At 39.1% G+C, this 26,506-nt stretch overlaps 2 protein-coding genes across 10 annotated transcripts in view; one reads left to right on the plus strand and one right to left on the minus strand.

Annotated features, from left to right (window-relative positions):
• LOC131761437 (elongator complex protein 1-like) overlaps nt 1–26,506 on the plus strand; it is a 447,559-nt gene that overhangs the window by 2,971 nt on the left and 418,082 nt on the right. The window contains exons 4-5 of the mRNA XM_067041054.1: nt 11,020–11,221; nt 13,330–13,391. Of these exons, the coding sequence (XP_066897155.1) occupies nt 11,020–11,221; nt 13,330–13,391 (264 nt within the window). The remainder of the gene's footprint in view (nt 1–11,019; nt 11,222–13,329; nt 13,392–26,506) is intronic.
• Nucleotides 19,651–26,506, minus strand: part of LOC131761417 (elongator complex protein 1) — a 63,390-nt gene continuing 56,534 nt past the window's right edge. For all 9 annotated transcript variants that reach the window (XM_059072213.2, XM_067041005.1, XM_067041002.1 and 6 more), the window contains 3 exons: nt 26,152–26,306; nt 23,952–24,027; nt 19,651–21,206 (listed from right to left, as the gene is read on the minus strand). In XM_059072213.2, coding sequence (XP_058928196.1) covers nt 21,139–21,206; nt 23,952–24,027; nt 26,152–26,306 — 299 coding nt within the window. In that variant the 3' untranslated portion in view covers nt 19,651–21,138. The remainder of the gene's footprint in view (nt 21,207–23,951; nt 24,028–26,151; nt 26,307–26,506) is intronic.

Consider the following 26,506-nt stretch of genomic DNA (forward strand, 5'->3'; position numbering starts at 1 on the left):
GTTAGGGAGTGTTCTAATTTCATTCCTTTACATGAACCTGTCCAGTTTTCCCAGCACCACTTATTGAAGAGGCTGTCTTTTCTCCATTGTATATTCTTGCCTCCTTTATCAAAAATAAGGTGACCATATGTGTGTGGGTTTATCTCTGGGCTTTCTATCCTGTTCTGTTGATCTATATTTCTGTTTTTGTGCCAGTACCAAAATGTCTTGATTACTGTAGCTTTATAGTCTGAAGTCAGGGAGTCTGATTCCTCCAGCTGTGTTTTTTGTTCTCAAGATTGCTTTGGCTATTCAGGGTCTTTTGTGTTTCCATACAAATTGTGAAATTTTTTGTTCTAGTTCTGTAAAAAATGCCAGTGGTAGTTTGATAGGGTTTGCATTGAATCTGTAGATTGCTTTGGGTAGTAGAGTCATTTTCACAATGTTGATTCATCCAGTCCAAGAACATGGTATATCTCTCCATCTGTTGGTATCATCTTTAATTTCTTTCATCAGTGTTTTATAGTTTTCTGCATACAGGTCTTCTGTCTCCCTAGGTAGGTTTATTCCTAGGCATTTTACTCTTTTTGTTGCAATGCTAAATGGGAGTGTTTCCTTAATTTCTCTTTCAGATTTTTTATCATTAGTGTACAGGAATGCAAGAGATTTCTGTGCATTAATTTTGTATCCTGCAGCTTTACCAAATTCATTGATTAGCTCTAGTAGTTTTCTGGTATCATTTTTAGGATTCTCTATGTAGAGTATCATGTCATCTGCAAACAGTGACTGTTTTACTTCTTTTCCAATTTGTATTCCTTTTATTTCTTTTTCTTCTCTGACTGCCATGGCTAGGACTTCCAAAACTATGATGAATAATAGTGGTGAGAGTGGACATCCTTGTCTTGTTCCTGATCTTCGAGGAAATGCTTTGAGAATGATGTTTGCTGTGGGTTTCTCGTATATGGCCTGTATTATGTTGAGGTAGGTGCCCTCTATGCCCACTTTATGGAGAGTTTTTATCATAAAAGGGTGTGGAATTTTGTCAAAAGCTTTTTCTGCATCTATTGAGATGATCATATGGTTTTTATTCTTCAGTTTGTTAATATGGTGTATCACGTTGATTGGTTTGCATGTATTGAAGAATCCTTGCATCCCTGGGATAAATCCCACTTGATCATGATGTATGATCCTTTTAATGTGTTGCTGGATTCTCTTTGGTAGTATTTTGTTGAGTATTTTTGCATCTATATTCATCAGTGATATTGGTCTGTAATTTTCTATTTTTATACTATCTTTGTCTGGTTTTGATATCAGGGTGATGGTGGCCTCATAGAATGAGTTTGGGAGTGTTCCTTCCTCTGCAATTTTTTTGAAGAGTTTGAGAAGGATTGGTGTTACCTCTTCTCTAAATGTTTGATAGAATTCACCTGTGAGGCCATCTGGTCCTGGAATTCTGTTTGTTGGAAGATTTTTAATCACAGTTTCAATTTCATTCCTTGTGATTGGTCTGTTCATATTTTCTGTTTCTTCCTGGTTCAGTCTTGGAAGGTTATACCTTTCTAAGAATTTTTTTTAACATCTTTATTGGAGTATAATTGCTTTACAATGGTGTGTTAGTTTCTGCTCTATAACAAAGTGAATCAGCTATACACATACACACATTCCCATATCTCTTCCCTCTTGCATCTCCCTCCCTCCCACCCTCCCTATCCCACCCCTCTAGGTGGTCACAAACCACCAAGCTGATCTCCCTGTGCTATGTGGTTGCTTCCCACTAGCTATCTATTTTACGTTTGGTAGTGTATTTATGTCCATGCCACTCTCTCACTTTCTCACAGCTTACCCTTCCCCCTCCCCATATCCTCAGGTCCATTCGTTAGGAGGTCTGTGTCTTTATTCCCGTCTCACCCCTAGGTTCTTCATGACATTTTTTTCCCTTAGATTCCATATATATGTGTTAGCATATGGTATTTGTCTTTCTCTTTCTGACTTCACTCTGTATGACAGACTCTAGGTCCATCCATCTCACTACAAATAACTCAATTTCGTTTCTTTTTATGGCTGAGTAATATTCCATTTTATATGTTGCCACATCTTCTTTATCCATTCATCTGATGATGGACACTTAGGTTGCTTCCATCTCCTGGCTATTGTAAATAGAGATGCAATGAACATTTTGTACATAACTCATTTTGAATTATGGTTTTCTCAGGGTATATGCCCAGTAGTGGGATTGCTGGGTCATATGGTAGTTCTATTTGTAGTTTTTTAAGGAAACTCCATACTGTCCTCTGTAGTGGCTGTACCAATTCACATTTCCACCAGCAGTGCAAGAGTGTTCCCTTTTCTCCACACCCTCTCCAGCATTTATTGTTCTTAGATTTTTTGATGATGGCCATTCTGACCGGTGTGAGATGATATCTCATTGTAGTTTTGATTTGCATTTCTCTAATGATTAATGATGTTGAGCATTCTTTCATGTGTTTGTTGGCAATCTGTATATCTTCTTTGGAGAAATGTCTATTTAGGTCTTCTGCCCATTTGTGGATTGGGTTTTTTTTTTTGAGCTGCATGAGCTGCTTGTAAATCTTGGAAATTAATCCTTTGTCAGTTGGTTCATTTGCAAATATTTTCTCCCATTCTGAGGGTTGTCTTTTGGTCTTGTTTTTGGTTTCCTTTGCTGTGCAAAAGCTTTCAAGTTTCATTAGGTCCCATTTGTTAATTTTTGTTTTTATTTCCATTTCTCTAGGAGGTGGGTCAAAAAGGATCTTGCTGTGATTTATGTCATAGAGTGTTCTGCCTATGTTTTCCTCTAAGAGTTTGATAGTGTCTGGCCTTACATTTAGATCTTTAATCCATTTTGAGTTTATTTTTGTGTATGGTGTTAGGGAGTGTTCTAATTTCATACTTTTACATGAACCTGTCCAGTTTTCCGAGCACCACTTAGTGAAGAGGCTGTCTTTTCTCCACTGTATATTCTTGCCTCCTTTATCAAAGATAAGGTGACCATATGTGTGTGGGTTTATCTCTGGGCTTTCTATCCTGTTCCATTGATCTATATTTCTGTTTTTGTACCAGTACCATACTGTCTTGATTACTGTAGCTTTGTAGTATAGTCTGAAGTCAGGGTGCCTGATTCCTCCAGCTGCACTTTTCTTTCTCAAGATTGCTTTGGCTATTTGGGGTGTTTTGTGTTTCCATACAAATTGTGAAGCTTTTTGTTCTAGTTCTGTGAAAAATGCCAGTGGTAGTTTGATAGGGATTGCATTGAATCTGTAGATTGCCTTGGGTTGTAGAATCATTTTCACAATGTTGATTCTTCCAATCCAAGAACATGGTATATCTCTCCATCTATTTGTATCATCCTTAATTTCTTTCATCAGTGTCTTATAATTTTCTGCATACAGGTCTTTTGTTTCCTTAAGTAGGTTTATTCCTAGATATTTTATTCTTTTTGTTGCAGTGGTAAATGGGAGTGTTTTCTTAATTTCACTTTCAGATTTTTCATCATTAGTGTATAGGAATGCCAGAGCTTTCTGTGCATTAATTTTGTATCCTGCTACTTTACCAAATTCATTGATTAGCTCTAGTAGTTTTCTGGTAGTATCTTTAGGATTCTCTATGTAGAGTATCATGTCATCTGCAAACAGTGACAACTTTACTTCTTTTCCATTTTAGACTCCTTTTATTTGTTTTTCTTCTCTGATTGCTATGGCTAAAACTTCCAAAACTATGTTGAATAATAGTGGTGAGAGTGGGCAACCTTATCTTGTTCCTGATCTTAGTGGAAATGGTTTCATTTTTTCACCATTGAGGACGATGTTGGCTGTGGGTTTGTCATATATGGCCTTTATTATGTGGAGGAAAGTTCCCTCTATGCCTACTTTCTGCAGGGTTTTTATCATAAATGGGTGTTGAATTTTGTCAAAAGCTTTCTCTGCATCTATTGAGATGATCATATGGTTTTTCTCCTTCAGTTTGTTAATATGGTGTATCACATTGATTGGTTTGCGTATATTGAAGAATCCTTGCATTCCTGGAATAAACCCCACTTAATCATGGTGTATGATCCTTTTAATGTGCTGTTGGATTCTGTTTGCTAGTATTTTGTTGAGGATTTTTGTATCTATGTTCATCAGTGATATTGGCCTGTAGTTTTCTCTTTTTGTGACATCTTTGTCTGGTTTTGGTATCAGGGTGATGGTGGCCTCGTAGAATGAGTTTGGGAGTGTTCCTCCCTCTGCTATCTTTTGGAATAGTTTGAGAAGGATAGATGTTAGCTCTTCTCTAAATGTTTGATAGAATTCGCCTGTGAAGCCACCTGATACTGGGCTTTTGTTTGTTGGAAGATTTTTAATCTCAGTTTCAATTTGAGTGTTGTGATTGTTCTGTTCTTATTTTCTATTTCTTCCTGGTTCAGTCTCGGCAGGGTGTGCATTTCTCAGAATTTGTCCATTTCTTCCAGCTTGTCCATTTTATTGGCATAGAGTATCTCTCATGATGCTTTGTATTTCTGCATTGTCAGTTGTTACTTCTTTTTCATTTCTAATTCTATTGATTTGAGTCCTCTCCCTTTTTTTCTTGAAGAGTCTGGCTAATGGTTTATCAATTTTGTTTATCTTCTCAAAGAACCAGCTTTTAGTTTATTGATCTTTGCTGTTGTTTCCTTCATTTCTTTTTCATTATTTCTGATCTGATCTTTATGATTTCTTTCCTTCTGCTAAATTTGGGGGGTTTTTTTGTTGTTGTTCTTCTTTCTCTAATTGCTTTAGGTGCAAGGTTAGGTTGTTTATTTGAGATGTTTCCTGTTTCTTAAGGTATGATTGTATTGCTATAAACTTCCCTCTTAGACTTGCTTTTACTGCATCCCATAGGTTCTGGGTCGTCGTGTCTCCATTGTCATTTGTTTCTAAGTATTTTTTGATTTCCTCTTTGATTTCTTCAGTGATCACTTCGTTATTAAGTAGTGTATTGTTTAGCCTCCATGTGTTTGTATTTTTTACAGATCTTTTCCTGTAATTGATATCTAGTCTCATAGCATTGTGGTCGGAAAAGATACTTGATACGATTTCAATCTTCTTACATTTACCAAGGTTGATTTGTGACCCAAGATATGATATATCATGGAGAATATTCCATGAGCACTTGAGAAAAATGTGTATTCTGTTGTTTTTGGATGGAATGTCCTCTAAATATCAATTAAGTCCATTTTGTTTAATGTATCATTTAAAGCTTGTGTTTCCTAATTTATTTTCATTTTGGATGATTTGTCCATTGGTGAAAGTGGGGTGTTAAAGTCCCCTACTATGATTGTGTTACTGTTGATTTCCCCGTTTATGGTTGTTAGTATTTGCCTTATGTATTGAGGTGTTCCTATGTTGGGTGCATAAATATTTACAATTGTTATAACTTCTTCTTGGATCGATCCCTTGATCATTATGTAGTGTCCTTCTTTGTCTCTTGCAATAGTCTTTATTTTAAAGTCTATTTTGTCTGATATGAGAATTGCTACTCCAGCTTTCTTTTGATTTCTATTTGCATGGAATATCTTTTCCCATCCCCTCACTTTGTCTGTATGTGTCCCTAGGTCTGAAGTGGGTGTCTTGTAGGCAGTATATATATATGGGTCTTGTTTTTGTATCCATTCAGCCAGTCTGTGTCTTTTGGTGGGAGCATTTAGTTATTGATATGTATGTTCCTATTCCCATTTTCTTAATTGTTTTGGGTTTGTTATTGTAGGTCTTTTTCTTCTCTTGTGTTTCTTGCCTAAAGAAGTTCCTTTAGCATTTGTTGTAAACCTGGTTTGGTGGTGCTGAACTCTCAGATTTTGCTTGTCTGTAAAGGTTTTAATTTCTCCATCAAATCTGAATGAGATCCTTGCTGGGTAGAGTAATCTTGGTTGTAGGTTTTTCTCCTTCATTACTTTAAATATGTCCTGCCACTCCCTTCTGGCTTGCAGAGTTTCTGCTGAAAGATCAGCTGTTAACCTTATGGGGATTCCCTTCTGTGTTGTTTGTTGTTTTTCCCTTGATGCTTTTAATATGTTTTCTTTGTATTTAGTTTTTGATAGTTTGATGAATATGTGTCTTGGCGTGTTTCTCCTTGGATTTATCCTGTATGGGACTCTCTGTGCTTCCTGGACTTGATTAACTATTTCCTTTCCCATATTAGGGAAGTTTTCAACTATAATCTCTTCAAATATTTTCTGTCTCTTTCTTTTTCTCTTCTTCTTTTGGGACCCCTATAAGTCGAATGTTGGTGCGTTTAATGTTGTCCTAGAGGTCTCTGAGACTGTCCTCAGTTCTTTTCATTCTTTTTTCTTTATTCTGCTCTGCAGTAGTTATTTCCACTGTTTTATCTTCCAGGTCACTTATCCATTCTTCTACCTCAGTTTTTCTGCTATTGATCCCTTCTAGAATATTTTTAATTTCATTTATTGTGTTGTTCATCATTGCTTATTTCCTCTTTAGTTCTTTTAGGTCCTTGTTAAATGTTCCTTGTATTTTCTCTATTCTCTTTCCAAGATTTTGGATCATCTTTACTATCATTTTTCTGAATTCTTTTTCAGGTAGACTGCCTATTTCCTCTTCATTTGTTAGGTCTGGTGGGTTTTTACTTTGCTCCTTCATCTGCTGTGTGTTTTGCTGTCTTCTCATTTGGCTTATCTTACTGTGTTTGAGGTCTCCTTTTCGCCGGCTGTAGGTTCGTAGTTCCCGTTGTTTTTGGTGTCTGTCCCCAGTGGCTAAGGTTGGTTCGGTGGGTTGTGTAGGCTTCCTGGTGGAGGGGACTAGTTCCTGTGTTCTGGTGGATGAGGCTGGATCTTGTCTTTCTGCTGGGCAGGTCCACGTCTGGTGGTGTGTTTTGGAGTGTCTGTGGCCTTATTATGATTTTAGGCAGCCTCTCTGCTAATGGGTGGGGTTGTGTTCCTGTCTTGCTGGTTGTTTGTCATAGGGTGTCCAGCACTGTAGCTTGCTGGTCGTTGAGTGAAGCTGGGTCTTGGTGTTGAGATGGAGATCTGGGAGATTTTTGCTGTTTGATATTAAGTGGAGCTGGGAGGTCTCTTGTGGACCAGTGTCCTGAAGTTGGCTCTCCCACCTCAGAGGCACAGCACTGACTCCGGGCTGGAGCACCAAGAGCCTTTCATCCACACGGTTGTAACCTTGCCCGCTGACCATGGTCACCCAGTGCGCCCGCAGAGTCTGGCGCCAGGTAGGGGGCGGGCTTCGGGGACCCTTCCTCGCTCATGACCTCTCTCCCGCAGCGTCCTCTCCGCTGCTGCTTCCACTCCCTCTTTCTCTGGTCTCCTGTTGCTCAGCGGGTACCTGCCACTACCCGCCGCTGGCACCCAGCCCCAGCCAGCTGAGCACGCGGAATTGGAAACCAGCAACAATGTAGATCTTTTAGGATGTGTTTGATCTTAAAGGACTACCTGCTAGTGTTGGAGGGTCTTCTGCAGAGGCAGGGGGTGGCTGTGGCTCACCGTGGGGACCCATTTCTAAGAATTTATCCATTTCTTCCAGGTTGTTCATTTTATTGGCATAGAGTTGCTTGTAGCAGTCTCTTAGGACGATTTGTAGTTCTGTGTTGTCTGTTTTAACTTCTCCATCTTCATTTCTAATTTTATTGATCTGAGTCCTCTCCCTCTTTTTCTTGATGAGTCTGGCTAATGGTTTATCAATTTTGTTTATCTTCTCAAAGAACCAGCTTTTAGTTTTCTTGATCTTTGCTATTGTTTTCTTTGTTTCTATTTCATTTATTTCTGCTCTGATCTTTATGATTTCTTTCCTTCTGCTAACTTTGGGTTTCATTTGTTCTTCTTTCTCTAGGTCCTTTAGGTGTAAGGTTAGATTGTTTATTTGAGATTTTTCTTTTTTCTTGAGGTAGACTTGTATTGCTATAAACTTCCCTCTTAGAACTGCTTTTGCTGCATCCCATAGGTTTTGGGTCGTCGTGTTTTTGTTGTAATTTGTCTCCAGGTATTTTTTATTTCCCCTGTGATTTCTTCTGTGATCTCTTTGTTATTTAGTAACGTATTGTTTAGGCTCCATGTGTTTGTGTTTTTTACGTCTTTTTTCCCAGTCATTCATTTCTAATCTCATAGCATTGTGGTCAGAAAAGATGCTTGATATGATTTCAATTTTCTTGAATTTACTGAGGCTTGATTTGTGACCCAAGATGTGATCTATCCTGGATAATGTTCTGTGCGCACTTGAGAAGGAAGTGTAATCTGCTGTTTTTGGATGGAATGTCCTATAAATATCAATTAACTCCATCTGGTCTATTGTGTCATTTAAAGCTTCTGTTTCCTTATTTACTTTCATTTTGGATGATCTGTCCATTGGTGTAAGTGAGCTGTTAAAGTCCCCCACTATTATTGTGTTACTGTTGATTTCCTCTTTTATAGCTGTTAGCAATTGCCTTATATATTGAGGTGCTCCTATGTTGGGTGCATATATATTTATAATTTTTATATCTTCTTCTTGGATTGATCCCTTGATCATTATGTAGTGTCCTTCCTTGTCTCTTGTAACATTCTTTAAAGTCTATTATATCTGATATGTGTATTTCTACCCAGCTTTCTTTTGATTTCCATTGGCATGGAATATCTTTTTCCATCCCCTCACTTTCAGTCTGAATGTGTCCCTAGGTCTGAAGTGGTTCTCTTGTAGACAGCCTATATATGGGTATTGTTTTTGTATCCATTCACCAAGCCTGTGTCTTTTTGTTGGAGCTTTTAATCCATTCACGTTTAAGGTAATTATTGCTATGTATGTTCCTAGGACCATTTTCTTAACTGTTTTGGGTTTTCTTTTGTAGGTCCTTTCTTCTCTTGTGTTTTCCACTTAGAGAAGTTCCTTTAGCGTTGCTATAGAGCTGGTGTGGTGGTGCTGAATTCTCTTAGCTTTTGCTTGTCTGTAAAACTTTTGATTTCTCCATCGAATCTGAATGAGATCCTTGCCAGGCAGAGTGATCTTGGTTGTAGGTTCCTCCCTTTCATCACTTTAATTATATCATGCCACTGCCTTCTGCTAATAGAGTTTCTGCTGAGAAATCAGCTGTTAACCTTATGGGAGTTCCCTTTTATGTTGTCATTTTTTCCCTTGCTGCTTTCAATAATTTTTCTTTGTCTTTAATTTTTGCCAGTTTGATTACTATGTGTCTTGGCGTGTTTCTCCTTGGATTTATCCTGTATGGGACTTGCTGTGCTTCCTGACTTGGGTGGATATTTCCTTTCCCATGTTAGGGAAGTTTTCGACTATTATCCCTTCAAATATTTTCTCTGATCCTTTCTCTCTCTCTTCTCCTTCTGGCACCTCCGTAATGCGAATGTTGTTGCGTTTAATGTTGTCCCAGAGGTCTCTTAGGCTGTCTTCATTTCTTTCCATTCTTTTTTCTTTATTCTGTTCCACAGCAGTGAATTCCACCATTCTGTGTTCCAGGTTACTTATCCATTCTTCTGCCTCAGTTATTCTGCTATTGATTCCTTCTAGTGTAGTTTTCATTTCAGTTATTGTATTGTACATCTCTGATTTTTAATTCTTTTAGGTCTTTGTTAAACATTTCTTGCATTTTCTCGATCTTTGCCTCCATTCTTTTTCTGAGGTCCTGGATCATCTAAACGATCAGTATTTTGAATTCTTTTTCTGGAATGTTGCCAATCTCCACTTCATTTGTTTTTCTGGGGTTTTATCTGGTTCCTTCATCTGGTACATAGCCCTCTGCCTTTTCATTTGTCTATCTTTCTGTGAATGTGGTTTTCCTTCCACAGGCTGCAGGATTTAGTTCTTCTTGCTTCTGCTTTCTGTCCTCTGGTGGATGAGGCTATCTAAGAGGCTAATGCAAGTATCCTGAGGGGAGGGACTGGTGGTGCCCATATATTTCTGCATAAAGCTTGGTTCGTTTGTTTGAACAAACATCTGTGTGGCTTTTCTCATATGCAGTACTTTGCTTACCAGCTAAATATATTATAACTCTTACAACAACCTGGAAGGTGTTGTGCACAATTTTCCAATGAGGAACCACCTTGCCTGAGGACCTGGGACATGAGGTGGCCGACCTGGGATATGGAGCCCATGCCATCATCACCACCATTTTCAGTTTGTCCACAAATTGCACACGTCTTTCTGTGATCTGGCCCCTGCCTGCTTCTTTAGCATCAGCTGCCTCTGCCAGCCCTCTACCTCCACTTCCTTTAGCCCTGCTGCCCTTCTAAACTCTCGGGTCTCCTCTGCCAGAAAGCCGTTCCTGGCTGAGGTGCCAGACACTGAGCTCCCAGAGCAACTTGTTCTTACCTTGGGGATGGCATTTATCAATCTGCTATCTACTGATTTTTTGCCCCACCAGCCTGTGGGTTTCCTTAAGGGCTGGGACCCCGTGTTATGTCCCTCTGTTTCCCTGCCTAATACCGAGCCTGGGGAATAGAGACTTTGGCCACAGCCTGACTCTTTGCTCTCATTTGCCTTATCTGTTTGTGTCCTGTGCTCTCTGTGCTTCAGTCATACCAGCCTTCTTGTTATTCTTTCCTGTGTGTCCCATACCCATTCCTGCCCGATGGCCATGGTGCTTTCTGTGCTCTTGGTGTGGAATACTGTCCCGCAACCCTTCACATGGCTGCTTCTCCTCCCAGCCCTCTGAGATAGCACTCCCATCGCTCTGTCCCTTTACCACTATCTGCCGTTATGCTGTCGACGAGAGTGTGTTTATAAGTCCTTACTCTCTCACCACAAGAGCAGGACCTTGGGAGTGGCTCCTGTTACTGTTTTGGTGTTTGTTGTTTTTGCTTGTTTGGCTTTATTTTTTGCTTTGCTCTGCTACTCCCACTGCCCTGAACAGTACTCAGTAATGATTTGTTGGATGGATACATGGCACATCCTCAGTAAGGTTTTGAATGGGAGGAAGATTGAATTCACTGGCCATCCACAGGGTTTCTCTAAGTCTTCCAGGGAGTTTCAAGTATAATGACCCAGGCAGCCTCCCTTGGAGATTGAAAACAACAGTTACCACCTCTGCTCACCAACCCTTTGTCTCTTCCTGTCCCAGAACATCAGCATTGCTTACGGGGAACACCTGCTGCAGGAGCACCTCTGTGAGGCAGCAGGGCTCGTGTTTGCCCGCTGTGGTGCCCACGAGAAAGCTCTCAGCGCCTTTCTGGCTTGTGGCAGTTGGCAGCAAGCGCTCTGTGTGGCAGCCCAGCTTCACTTGACCAGAGACCAGCTGGCTGGCCTGGGCAGGACTCTGGCAGGTAAACACGCCGTTAGGTTCTCCCAGATAACTTCTCTAATGGCTTTGTGTCTCTGTGGTTTTGTTTGGCAGTTTTGCAGACACGTGTCAGGCGGCAGCACACCTTGGTGCCATGTCATGTGCACGGGTAAAGGTTAATTTGGAATGGCTTATATTAGGTAGAGTAAAAGTTGAACTGCTACGAGAGTTCCCCAGATACAATGGCGCAATAAAGAAAGCAGTTTACTTGTCTCTCTCGTGGCACTGACAAGTCCTCCCATGGTGCGGATCTGCCATCTCTTAGGCAGAGAGTTGAAGGTGGATTTTCTCCACATCTGTATTCCGGTCCTCGGGAAGGGGAAAAGCTGGAATCGTGAGAGAACACTCAAAGTTGGAAATGATCTAGCTAACACTTTTCTCTACCTCACTCACCAAACTCGCATTTTACAGGTACACCTGGTACAGTGCAGCTGGGTAGCAACGTGCCCTGTGAGAATGTAAAGATGAATTTCGGGGTGAGACCGTTCAAATACAGACAATAGATCATTGGAAACCATAATAGCAATTTTCAGAAATGAAGCCAAATGTATAAGCAGAGTGAAAGCAAAGGCAGTTTAGCTGTATCAGGATCTAGGGGTTGCCTGAACCGGAGGTGAGGTTATTGCACAGTCTGATCTCTTAGAGTGGAGTGGCATTCCACGAGTGCCTGGGAGAAGAGACGGGTGGGGCTGTGGCCCTCTCAGCCGTGCTTGAAGTGAGTGAGTGGCTGGTATATTTTCCCCCTGCCTGTTCAAGAGCCTTGTAAATATACTTGTGATCTCCCCATAAAAAGCAGTCCTGAAAAAAAATCCAAACTGTATCCTGGTAAATGTATGTACATATTCTCTTTAGTAATTTCACATTGTTTTTTTCGCTTTGGGATTATAAAAATGTGTGAATTTGCCCTTTTCTTTTTCTGGCATTTTTCTGGTTATTAGATCTGTGGACTCTTCTATAAGCCCTTTCAATTTCCAAGCTGAACTCTTTTTACAAGTACCGAGAAGTCCTTATTTGAGTCTTATTAACTCTTCATTCTGGCTCCGTTGATACTTCTGCTCTAGAAACTTGTTTGTTATTTGTAGTTTAAATTTTCTAGTTCTGTTCTTGGTGTCTGTTATCTTCTCTTACATTCTTTTCAACTTTTAGCTTTTGCTGTTTGTCAGGCCTTATAGTGGAGTGCACCTACTTCTCCCAGATGCTTAGCAGAAAAAGGTGGAGAAGACACTGGTCAAAGATTTTGGAGAAGTGTTACAAGGTGGAGTCGCTTCATGTGTACATTTAACTTAGGCAGTTTACACAAGTCGCCAAAAGAAATAAAAGAGAGCTATTTAAACAGTGGAGGTGACTCTTCCTGGTTTTGTCAGTGGTAATATGCCCTGGAGTTAGCATGAAATGGGAGACGTGACTCTGCCAGCCCCTTAGTTAACTCTGGGTTCTGTGTGCCTCTCATAGTGGAATTATCTCAACTGGGCTGAGAATGAGTCTCAGATCTGAAGATACTGCAAGACCCCTGACGTAAGCCAACTACCCCCATCTAGTGCTCAACCAAAGAAACAGCAGCCTCTTCCTATTAGAGGAAAAAGTGGATTAGTGAGAGATGCTAGGTCAGTTTCCCGTATGTGTGCCTTTGTAAGCATTTTTCATGGCTGATTTTGACTATATGTGATTTTCACATCCCATGCTAAATTTTGATTGTAACTGCCATTTAAGATAGGACCCCATGGTATTCCTGCCTGTCTCTCTCATAGAAATTCACAAAGTATATAGTTTGATGCACAATAAAGACATATTCATGAAGCATTTCAGCAGGAGAACGCTTAATTCTATCTTACTCAGTGCTTCACAAACGTACTTGACCTGAGAATGGTTTCTTGGTCCTGCCTTTTATGATCCTTTGAACGGTCTTGGGGAACACTTTTGAAAATGCTTTTTAAAGCAGTTCACTTTGAATGTATACTCTGTAGAGCTCAATCTCCAATTTGTCGGAGACCATTTTGATTTAATAGTACCACCAAAAACCGTTTCAACTTGAGTTTTGGGAATACCGTTCTTAGTAAGCCGACTGTGCTCAGATGCTTATTGTCTTTGCAGGAAAGCTAGCTGAGCAGAGGAAGCACGGCGACGCAGCCACAGTTTTGGAACAGTACGCCCAGGTAAACTCAGTGCCTCCCGTCCACACCCCCTCCCCCACCCCCAATCAACAAGCAAGGGCTTCCCAGTCGTGCCTTAGTGATCATGAAAATTAAAGGAACTGTGGGTATTTAAGAAATCCAGAGATAGTATTTCCCCTGAGGGTCTCCCATCTTGCTGACTTGACTTGGAACTCTAAATTCAGTATGTCTCTAAGTAATTACACTTGCTGTGAGGTAGAATACCAAAGAACTCTATTATAATATGCACTAGTGGCTTGACCTTGGTAGAAAGTATAAATTAAATCTGAAGGGAGTTATACCTTTTCTATTAACTTGCCAAAGTAGAAACAATGAGAAAAGACCATTCTCAACCAAAGTGATGGAGCGTTACACCCTTTTTCCGGTTTTCACTCCCGTTCTTTCTGTTGGAAATGTCTCTCTTACCTCGGGCAGCTTGATGGGTTCCAGTTTTCCACCAGATTATAAAGATAAGTACCTACACCAGCTTTTGATAGAATTCTAGGATTTATTATGAAAATAATAAAGCCTATGCACTGTCACAGACTTAACAGGACACAGGTACACAATTAATACCAGGGATTCCTGCCTTCTAGAGTTTTGGCCTTTGATGAGAAAGTGTGTGTTACAGGTGTCACTAGTGGGCACATCTGCATAACAAAATTGTGCTTTAAAAATACTTCATTGTCTTTCATGTAATAAGAGTGAGTGAAAGAAGGTAACTAAAATGTGATATCAGTAGGTCCTGGAAAGAAAATATGTTGGGTGATTGAGCTGAAAACATGAAGATATATCCCACCTAAGATGGTTAATGAAAATGGATAGGATGCCTGCTTTTGATTTCTAACATTTCTTTTTGACGCTTTCTTAGAATTTCCAACTCTCTGCTTACATGACCCATCTGTTCTTGCACGTTGTCTGTTTTTTCCATTAGAGGTGTTATATTTATTGTACTGGTTTTAAGTTTCCAGCCTCACAATCTCAACATCCCTGCCGTATCAGGGTCATGTTCTGATGCTTGCTCTAACTCTTTAAACTGTTTTTTAATCCCTTTTGTATGCCTTGTAATTTTCTGTCAAAATCCTACTAATGTGTGTGATATACTGGGTAAAAGCAAATTTGATACATAGGTCTTTAATGATATGGTAATGAGGCTGGGGGTTGGGTAGGAGAAGTGTTCTGTAGTCCTGTGATTAGCTGGCAGTCTTTGAGCATGTACCTCAACTGTGAACTTCACCAGTCCTTCATTTTCTTTTCACTCCTTAGGTAGGACAGGAAGGTTAGAGGGGGCTGGAGTTGGGTATTTCCCTGCCTCCACATTGGTCAGGCCCTGGTAAAACCCACTTTGATTAGGCTCTGCCAAAATCATTTGAGTGCAGGTCTTGTTAAGAAGATCAGTGTTTTCAAATGGCTGCTTTTCCCTTCCCCCTGCTAGAAGTACGTACTCACCGTGAGAAGTTCTGGTAGGGCTCCTGGAGGTAAAAACTCACAAAAGTGTAGGAATCTCCCTAAGTATGGACCCCTATAGAGTTTTTAACTCTTGGCCTTGTCTACAGTGAGTGATATCAGCTGGAGAAATTCAGTCTTTCACCCTAAGTGTGATGTCTGCTAGCTTTTTTGGGAGTTTAATAGGTGTGAGAAACTGGGAGGGCTGTTGTTGGAGTTGGCAAACTATAGCCTGTGGGCCAAATCTCGTTGGCCACCTGTTTTGTCAATAAAGTTTTATTGGAACATAGCCCCACCATTTGTTTACCCATTGTCTGTGGCTGCTTTTGCACTTAAAACCACAGAGGTGAAGACTTGTGACAGAGACAGTCTGGATGAAAGTCCCAGAAAGCCTAAAATATTAACTCTCTAGCCATTTACAGAAAAAATTTGCCAATCCTAGCCCACTTGTGTTGAGGAAATTCCCTTTCATTTCTGGTTCTGAGAGTTTTTATCATGAACGGGTATTGAAGTTTGCTGATTGCCTCTTAAACTGAGATGTTTTGTTTTGTTTTGAGACCAGTGATAGGGTGAACTGTATTGACGTTTTTTCTTTTAATTGAAGGATAATAGTTTATTTACAATGTTGTGTTAATATCTGCTATAGAGCAAAGTGATTCGGCTGTACATATATATACATTTGTTTTTATATATTATTTTCCATTATGGTTTATCATAGGATATTGAATATATACTTCTCTGTGCTATACAGTAGGACCTTGTTGTTTATCCATTCCATATATGATAGCTTACATCTGCTCACCCCAACCTCCCACTCCATCCCTCCCCCACCCTCTTCCCCCTTGGAAACAAGTCTGTTCTCTATGAGTGTGAGTCTGTTTCTGTTTCGTACATAGGTTCATTTGTGTCATATTTTAGACTCTACATATAAGTGACATCATGTGGTATTTGTCTTTCTTTCTTTCTTCACTTAGTATGATAATCTCTTGTTGCTGCAAATACCATTGTTCTTTTATATGGCTGAGTAGCATTCCATTGTATATATGTACCACATCTTCTTTAAGACTGTTTCCATGTCCTGGCTATTGTGTATAGTGCTGCTATGAACATAGGGGTACATGTATCTTTTTGGATTACAGTTTTGTCTGGATATATGCCCAGGAGTGGGATTGCTGGCTCATATGGTAATTCAATTTTTAGTTTTCTGAGGAACCTCCATACTGGTTTCCATAGCAATGGCACCAACTTACTTCCTGCCAGCAGTGTAGGAGGGTTCCTCTTCCTCCACATCCTCTCCAACATTTGTTATTTTATAGAGTTTTAATGATGGCCATTCTGACTTGTGTGAGCTGGTACCTCACTGTAGTTTTTATTTGTATTTCTCTAATAATTGGCACTGTTGAGCATCTTTGCATGTGCCTCCTGGCCACCTGTGTTATTTGGAGAAATTTGTATTTTGGTCTTATGCCCATTTTTCGATCTGGTTGTTTGTTGTTGAGTTGTATGAACTGTTTGTATATTTTGGAATTTACGCCCTTGTCCATAGCATCGTTTAGAAATATTTTCTGCCATTCTGTAGGTTGTCTTTTCGTTTTGTTTATGGTTTCCTTTGCTGTGCAAAAGCTTGTAAGTTTGACAAGGTCCCATTTATTTTTATTTCCATTGCCTTGGAAGACTGACCTAAGAAAACATTGGTACAATTTATATCAGAGAATGTTTTGCCTATGAGATGCAATAGAACATATAATGATACAATAGAACAGTTAGAGTCAAATGATAATTCCAGGACATTACATCCAAAAAACCAGAATTCACATTCTTTCCAAGTGCACACGGAACATCCTCTAGGACTGACCACATACCAGGGCACAAAACAAACCTCGACAAATTTAAGAGTGTAGGAATTATTTCTAGCATCTTCTCAGACCACAATGCCATGAAACTTGAAATCAACCACAGAAAAAAATGCAAAAAACGATTACATGGAGACTAAACACCATGCTACTAAAAAAGCAATGGGTCAATGAGGAAATGAAAAATTACCTTGTGACAAATGACAGTGAAAATAAAACCATACAAAATCTATGGGATGCAGCAAAACCAGTTCTAGGGGGAAGTTTATCACAATACAGGCCTTTCTTACAAAACAAGAAAAATCTCAACCTAACCAACCATGTAAAAGAATTACAAACAAAACAAAGTCAGAAGGAAAGAATAAAGATCAGAGAGGAAGTAAATAAAATAGAGATTAAAAAAAAAACCAATAAAAGCAAGAGTTGGTTGTTTGAAAGGGCAGACAAAACTTTCCAGGCATGAGAACCTAAATAAACAAAATAAGAAATGAAAAAGAAGAAATATCAACCAGTAACACAGAAATACAAAAAAACTATAAGGGAATACTATAAACAATTATATACCAACAGATTTAAAAACCTAGACATAATAGACAAGTTTCAAGAAGAAATAGACAATTTGAAAAAACTCCCTACAAAGTCCAGGACTGGATGGCTTCACAGGTGAACTGTACCAAACGTACAAAGAAGAACTTATACCAATCCTTCTCAAACTCTTTGAAAACACTGAAGAGGAGGGAACACGACCAAAGACGTTCTATGAAGCCAAAACTGGACACAGGTATCACCTAAAAAGAAAATTACAAGCCAATATCTTTGATGAATACAAATGCAGAAATTCTCAACAAAATATTAGGAAATTGAATCCAACAACACATAAAAAAGATCATACATGGGACTTCCCTGGTGGTGCAGTGGTGCAGTGGTTAAGAATCTGCCTGCTAATGCAGGGGACATCGGTTCAATCCCTGGTCCGGGAAGATCCCACATGCCATGGAGCAACTAAGCCTGTGCGCAAAAACTACTGAAGCCTGCACATCTAGAGCCTGTGCTCCACAACAAGAGAAGCCACTGCAGTGAGAAGCCCGTGCACTGCAATGAGGAGTAGCCCCCACTCTCCGCAGCTAGAGAAAGCCCATGAGCATCACTGAAGACCCAACACAGCCATAAATAAATTAAAAAAATCAGACACCAAGACCAAGTGGGATTCATCCCAACTTCACAAGGATGGTTCAACATATGCAAATCAATCAATGTGATACACCACATCAAAAGACAAAACAAAAACCACGCCATCATCTTAATAGATGCAGAAAAAGCTTTTGACAAAATTTAGTGTCCATTCATGATAACTCTTTCCAAAGTGTGTATAGATAGAGGCAACATATCTCAACATAATAAAACCTATTTATGACAAACCCACAGCCAATATAATACTTAATGGTGAAAAGCTGAAAGCCCTCCTGCTAAAATCTGGAACAAGACAAGGATGCTCACTTTCACCACTTCTATTGAACACAGAACTGGAAGTCCTAACCACAGCAGTCAAACAAGAAAAAGAAATAAAGGTATCCAAATTGGGAGGGAAGAGGTAAAATTTTCACTATCTGCAGATGACATGATCCTGTATATACAAAATCCTAAACACTCCACACAAAAACTACTAGAACTGATAAACGAATTCAGTAACGTACCAGGATACAAGATTAACATACAGAAGCTGGTTGCATTTCTTTACACTAACAATGAAATATCAGAAAGGGAATGTAAAAAAAAATACCTTTTAAAATCGCAGCCCCAAAATAAAAATACTTAGAAGTAAACCTGACCAAGGAGATGAAAGACTTATATTGCTAACTATAAAACATTAATAAAGGAAATTAAAGATGATTCAAAGAAATGGAAAGATACCCCATGCTCTTGAACTGGAATAATTAATTATTAAAATGGCCATACTACTGACAGCAATCTACATATTTAACACAATCCCTGTCAACTTACCTATGACATTTTTCACATAACTAGAACAAATAATCCTAAAATTTACATGGAACCATAAAAGACCCAGGATTGCCAAAGTAATCCTGAGGAAAAGAACAAAGCAGGAGGCATAAACCTCCCAGACTTAAGACAATACTACCAAGATACAGTAATCAAAACAGTGTGATATAGGCACAGAAACAGACACATGGATCAATGGAACAAAACAGAGAGCTCAGAAATAAACCCACACACCTATGGTCAATTAAAGGAGGCAAGAATATAAAATGGGAAAAAGTCTCTTAAGCAAGTGGTACTGGGAAAGTTGGACAGCTGCATGTAAATCAGTGAAGTGAGAACATACCTTTACACCATGCACAAAAATAAACTCAAAATGCCTTAAAGTTTTAATTTTTAAGAAATCCTCTTCAATTATGACTATGAAAAATCCCTCAGATGTGTGCATGTGTGTATATATATAGATACATATGGAAAATAAATTTACTTTAAAATACGCCGCAATGCTAAGAAATTACACCAAGCTATACTCATAAAGACATAATAAAAACATAAGGTCGTGCCCTGTTTTTTAAAAAAAAGTCTAAATTTAAAATGTGCTTTCATTTATCAGAGAAAGTCCTCTGCAAGTTTCCTCTTGATGTCTGGAGCATCTGAACAAAGCTTATTCCATGGAACAAACTAAATAACTGAGGCTTTTAGCTTCTTGCATGACTTTGCTTTGGAAAGAGGCCAAATTTGGGGGAAGAATTATATACTCTTCTCTAGAACTTAACAGCATCTTTCCCCATTTACAACTCCCAGGAGTTTCTCCTTTGCCCATACACAGCACTTTTCCCCATGAATTCACCCTTGACTTGGCCTTCAATTTGGAAGGTCTGCTCTTACCTGCTTCTACTCCAAATGAATAAAGTTCCATCTTGCTCAGAGAGAGAGTAATTGATAGTAATTTGTATTCACACAAATTCTTTTTTGCTGCTTCAATATATTTCAAGGAAAGTGAACATCCATGCAAAGTCACGCCATTAACAACAACACATTTACTTCTATTTCCCACCCATCAGCATGGTTCCCTTTACTATTATCCATAGCAAGAGCACTATAATATATTAAAATGACATGTAAGTTACCATGTTCATTAATCCACAGCAAAGAGTAGTCACAAAGCACTTGCAGCCTTTCAACGTTGGGCACTTAATTATAGATCTTCTTCTTCTTCTTCTTCTTCTATTATTTTGAGAAAATTTTCAGACACACAGAAAAGTTGAATTATACAGTGAACACACCTAAAGTTTACATTTTGCTATATTAGGGAAAGGCTTCCTTAGTTACACAGTTCTGGATATACCTATACTCTGACTTCCTGTTAGTTTACGTAGAGTAATAAAGGTCTGTTTCTGGTATTAAAAGCACGAAAGAGATTGTTAACCTTACCCCAGCGTCAGCCACAAACTACTGTCAAAATGAACGGAGCTTTTTCTAGACTCACCAAAAAGAGATAACATTCTCATTTCATCCAAAGAAAATAACTAAAAGACAGAGGTCAGTTAAGCACCATAAAGAAAAATAAATGAAACGGCCTAGATACTGACAAAAACATGTTAAAAGAAGCAACATTTGGAGAAAAAGGAGTAACTTACTGCTGTTCACGCCTACGATGCACACTGCTCACCATCCCAAATGTACGCAACACTGTTTCAGAAATTCTAATCTGTTCCAGCTCTAACACCACTAACCCTAGCAGAACATCCACAGGCAATAAAAATAGTCCATGTGGACACTGTAGTGATAGGAGGCTCAAACCAGTTATAACTGGAAGCACATGACCTGGTAAGATATTACAAAATAAGCACTGTCAGCATAGGAAAGCTTAGACTATCAAAGGATAGATTTCGCTTTTCATTTTGCTTCAGTTCAAGGTGAAGTCATTTAAATGATTAAATTTGACCAAATGTTGGGAGCACTAATAGCCATGTTGTTTATACATAAGGCTTTCCTCAAGGAACATAAAACAATTCGAAAACATTATTTAACTTTTCTTCACACTTTTGAGGTAGCAGCCACGAAACATTCTCAATTAACTGAGGCACAAATCAATTCTGTGATGTGTCTACGGTCCCAATATGATTCAGACCTGTAGCTGGGAATGAAACCCAATGTCCTGATTACCATAAATACCAGAAATATGCTCTCAATCAGCACTAAGTAGAAGAACAGTAATTTTTACAAAATGATGCTATCTGGGTTAAAGCTTAAAATCTTGCTAACGATTAAGATTACATGCAAAATAAAATAGAATTGGTGTCTGCTGAGGTCTGCTGCACAGAGCAGCTCTCTGTAATGCTAAGGTAGATGGTCTTACTCTCCCCAGTTCCCAGCAGCCAGGCCTCGAGGAGTGAGGAGTGGAAGGAAAACAGCCTTCTCTGCCAGAGCCCTCCTAACTGGGGTCAGAGTCACTCTAGAAGGCTCAGTTTCCACTGGGTTCTTCTGTTGATCTTTGGTGGTATAAAAAGCTCAGCATCTGAAAGGAAGGAGAGGGAAATTGTGATAGGCACACTATTTTTTCTTGGTGGGAGCTGAGGCAAGTAACTCTAAGCTAAAATTAGGCAACTGGGCTTTGCACCTACAGGATGACCATCAGAACCAGAGTTAATGTTTCATCAAACTATACATCTAAGATCTGTAAATTTTACTGTGTGTAAAATTTACATCAATTATAAGAGTAAAAAGAAGTAGTGGCATGTATTCAGTAAGTAAAGTTAATGGACGGAAAATGCTTTATGATAAAAATTTCTGCAAACACACTGATCAATAAAACTCCATATTTTTAAAAAAATAAATAAATGGAGGAGGCGGGCGATGGTTGGCGGAAATTTGTCACCGTTAGATAAAACTAGCAGGCCTTCTTTCAGTTAGATTTATGGAGTCTCTTATCTAAGTAGGAATCATATACAGGAAGTTGAGACATGAGAAAACATGCATATATAAAGATGGTCTTTCTCAGTATTATTCATGGTACATCTGTATATATGACCCATACAGACATGAAAAATTATTTACATGAATATTTTGAAATGTGTGAAAAATGCTAAAGATAAAATGTTTTAAAAACATGGTTTTCATTATACATATAATACATGCATGGTACACATGTATGACCAGAAATTACTAAATCTTTTCTTTGCCATACTGTACAATCCAGATTTTCTCTATTAATCATTAATCATAACAGTTTTATAATTTCATAAACAATTAATACTCTCTACACCCCCAAACAAAAATCTATATAGACAGAAAGACCACAAGAGGTTTTGCTTATTTATCATATTGGAAAAGCCTACTTAAATTCATTGTCAACAAGCTCCATAATTTTATGTTAAACAGTGTGTAAACTTTAATGAGACTCCATCTTTTTTTAAAAAAGAAACACGTTATGAAAATAGTGTATCTTATTTTTAAAAATTAGGCATAACTACAATTATATTTGATTCTTAGACTTAACTAAGAATAAATTCCAAGTATTGACTTATTGGCAGTTAAGAAATTATTCTGACAAACTGTATGACAGCAGGACATGACATCTTTCACATTTCCATGTTTGAATTTCACAGCACAGAGAGAGTCATTTCACAAAAATATTTTGAGGGCTTTATCAATTTTTCCAAGGACTTCTCTTAATCCTTTGATAGTCAAATCATACTCATTTGAAGTAATTTTGTTATCAATTACAACAAGTCCAATTCGGCCATGATTTAAGCACTACTCTAGTAAAAGATTAATCCATTTTATGAAATGGATTACATTTTTGCAGACTTGCAATCAACCTGCATGGTACGACGTTGCATCTTAACATGAAACAATCAGAAAATGCCGCATCAAGTCACTGATCCCCTACTACTACTGTTAGCTGGGAAGGCGCAGGTGAGGAATATTTGAGACGAACTAATTTTGTGAGTAGCTCATCTGCCTCTTTTTGGATTATGAGAACTTCTCCTTTCCTAAACAATCCACACTAGTGTTCCTACACAGGGACACGGATAATACATGCTCTGATAATGAAGAGCCTCAAAATTTTAAAGTCTTTAAGGCTCAGCTGGGAAATGGAAGTGCTCTTTGATAAAGCCAACTAGACCACCCTAGAGAAAAGTGTGACTGAACTTGACCTGAAGGTCAGCATCAAGCCAGCAGTGAGGAAGACAGGACAGAAATCACAACTGGATTCGACACATTACAAACTAAACAATTACCAAACAGCCTCTGGTCTGAGCATCTCAGAAATAAGGGTACGTTTTGGGACTGATACCAAAGGCAGCTTGCCAGCCTCCAGGAGGAAGGGGATCTAGGGATACAGCAGTTAACTGTCTGCATATATGAGCTTAGCTGGAACGGAAGGTGGTTAATTTATTCCTGGTAGCAACATAAGCCATGAAAGTTAAACTTGACATGGCTCCCACAAAGCCTACTTCAAATGTCATCAAAATGCTACCACAGTGTAGCATTTAAATAAAAAATTGCAGAACACTGCCTATCACATGCCAGAAATGCAAGTACCAGCCATAAAAACTGCCACCTTTTCAAAGCTAAAACGAAGCTGCTATGCTTGACTGATCCACACAAAGGGCAAATACTGTGGCACCAAATTGATCTGTCAGAAGGTTTGTAACCAACTTTCAAAAGAAAGGCTTTAGGGCTTTTAACTTTGAGGAATATGTAACCTAAGGGATGAGAATCCTCCCCCCCCTCAACAAAGAAACAAAACATTTTAGGAATTCAACAGAAAATGCTAATCTTCTTTGGATTTGTTTTCAAATTATACTGTTAATCCTAAGTATGACTAAAATGGTCCAGCTCTTAAGCAAGGAATATGAAAATGTCCCCAAGACACAATGCAAAACTGCCAATAGCCAAAAAGGATGATTCAGATGAATCCTTAAAATGTATGTGCAAATTAGACTGTTTAGGAGTCACACTTCTTCAACCATGATGTGTCTGTATGGACTAGTGTGTGCCATTGCATTGACAAGTGTGTATGTCAGAACAATTTTTTAAAATTATACATTTAATGTCACATTGGATTTCTTACCCACCAACCCAGGATCCCAACACTAAAGGCATAAACTAATTTTACTAAAGACAGAATCTTAGAACTGAGGGAAAATAGTAGTGATTCCCAATCTCTCCTTATACTACTAACCATCTCAACACTTACAAAACGATACTCCTTCTGCTTAGTACTATAATAATTTAGAGAGAAAAAAATACTAACCGAGAACAGGAACTGAAGTCTTTTCTTGTTGATAAGAGGCCATGATACTATTTGCAGTAGAATTGGGACCTAGAACCTAAGTAGAAAGCAGACTGCATCAGCAAAGATTATCTTATACTTCTGCTGACTGCAAATACCAAATCTCTACCAGCAATAAATAGCCTTTCATTTTCATTATGGTATCAAACACATAGGTGATTTTAATTTGCCAGTTTCTCCAGTCTCAATTCAGACCTCTACATCTCCTGTCCACCAGAAGAACAAGGTAATGATGGGGGGAAAACAGAAAAAGAAAATCTCAGTGATATATGCCTGGTCCTTTCCAGGTAAGTGAGCCATACCCTGGGGGGAGGGGATATAATAAGAGGTTATAGAATACACAGAGCACCAGACTGTACTCAAAGATTTGTGAGAATTTTTACATTAAAACAATTCTGTGCATGTCATGGAGGAGGATGCAAACTCCGCACATGTGTTTAAGGTAAAACAAGAGACTGCGCAGGAATTCCACGCCCGCTCGAGCCTCAGCAGGCACACTCCAGGCCCTCCGCCTCGCCTTCACTCAGGTCTGCGTGTTCTCTGCTGGCACACTCAGCAGTGATGTCCCGTGCTCAAAACACTGCCATGTGACTCATGGTATCCTGCACAGATGACATTACCATGCTTTACCAACCAAAGCAAAAACACAATTTTCCTGGTCATTTCCCCTAGAAGACTCGTAAGTTGGTATCTTAGATGTTAACATGACCTGAATAGACGAGGATAAGGGAGGACATGGGGAAGCACTATAAATTGTTAGTTTCACAACCACTAGTTCTGAAGGTGATCACATTTCTTCTAAGAAATACCTATTACAGTAAATTCAAGTATTTATGGGAGGCTAATTCTCAGTTGTTTTACTTTCATGGCTTGTAAAATGCTTTTATATCTACCTTCTCATCTAACCTTCAAAACATTCCAGTGAAGTATACAGGAGAGTATTATCCCCATTTATAACTGGGGAAATCGAGACCCAGTAAGCTTATGGCCTGATTTCCAGTCTCTCCCTCAGCTCCAAACCCACCCTTCCTATACACTGCTCATGATGCTGGGACTGGGGGCCTGAGAAAACACCCCTCCTTTGACAGCCGTTATGCTCCAACAATAGCAGACACCAGAGGGACAGGGCAAGGCTGGACGGAGGAAGGAGAGGGAATTTGTTCCCTTGTTCGCTTGCTTTCACTCAACAGTAGCTCTGTACCCCACAGCAGCTGTTCGTTCCAGTTTCTGTTTATTTCTATACACTTAGACTCGGCCTCATCCTGCCCCCTCGGCAATACCAGCACCAGCTGGCTGTCACCCCCTTCTCTGAGGTTCAAGAATCAGCTCTGCAGGGGCCTCACCTCCAAGCGTCTAAATTCTAAGAATCCCAAACTCTTCCTTTCGTTCCTTCAGCCTTAGGGGTACAAGCAGCTGCCCAGTTACAATCTCAATGTTCCTTCTCTGCGTTCCCTTTCTGCCTTCTCAGTCCTCTAGTACTGGGTTAACCAGTTCCATATATTAAACTCTCTCTGATAAAATAACAGCTGTGGTTTTTGTTTTTCCTTAATGGACTCTGATAAACCAGCCTTTCTGAATCAAAATTGAAACTTTGAACAATAGACCTGAGGTGTAAGAGACTGAGCAGATATAAACAATAAATAGATGACAATACATTAGAATTCTTGATGGGACACAAACAGCTTTAACATAATTAGCAAGCTTGTTACAACACAGAAGTGACAAGTCAAATTTACCGTACAACAAGAGAAAAAGCAATCATCTGGGCTTTCTTTAAAGAACTCAGATCCCATCCATAAGTCTGAACAGAGGGGTGAGAGGCCAGTTCTGGTCCTAGCTTGCCCCCTACCCCGACCAGTCTCACTGAAGGTCAGGGGCTACCATCTGACTTTCCCATCTTCTCCATGACAGCAGTTTCATGCAGAAAGGAGAAATAAAAAGCAAACTTAACCTAGGCCAAGGTTTACTATGAACTATACCGTCAAACATAAAATCTTCTTACTGACAGCTTAAACATAAGCCTAAAACAATTTAACTATTGTTTAGTATGTTTTAAGAACAGGAAAATCTTTTGCTCTATTAAGAGATTGTGTGAGAGTAATAACCTGTCAAAGTCATTTTTTAAAAAAAGAAGCACATTCTGTCTTTGAGGAAAACTTACAGGTGTAGCTGAACTCTGCTGGGGGGTGAGAGTCCAAATTTCTGGAAGTGACCTTTCCATTAGCTGCAGAGTATCTTCAAAGGCCTTCTGTAATTCCCTTCCTTGCTCGTCAAACTCAAAGAGAAAGAGTATCTTTAAAATATGGTATATTTCATCTAGAGAGAAGAAATTTGAGAGTGGTTAAGTTGTATCACCAGCTCCATTGTTGGAATCCTAACAGGAGTTTCTTTCCCAAATGAAAATATCTAATAGCATACTACAATATCTCCCTCATTTTCTTCTTTCTCCCCCAAAGCTGGAATAATTCAACATATCTACTACAAAAAGAAAACAAACCCACTAGAGCCAAGCAGGA

Source organism: Kogia breviceps, chromosome 8 (genome assembly GCF_026419965.1).
Source record: "Kogia breviceps isolate mKogBre1 chromosome 8, mKogBre1 haplotype 1, whole genome shotgun sequence".
Classification (NCBI taxonomy): Eukaryota; Metazoa; Chordata; class Mammalia; order Artiodactyla; family Physeteridae; genus Kogia; species Kogia breviceps.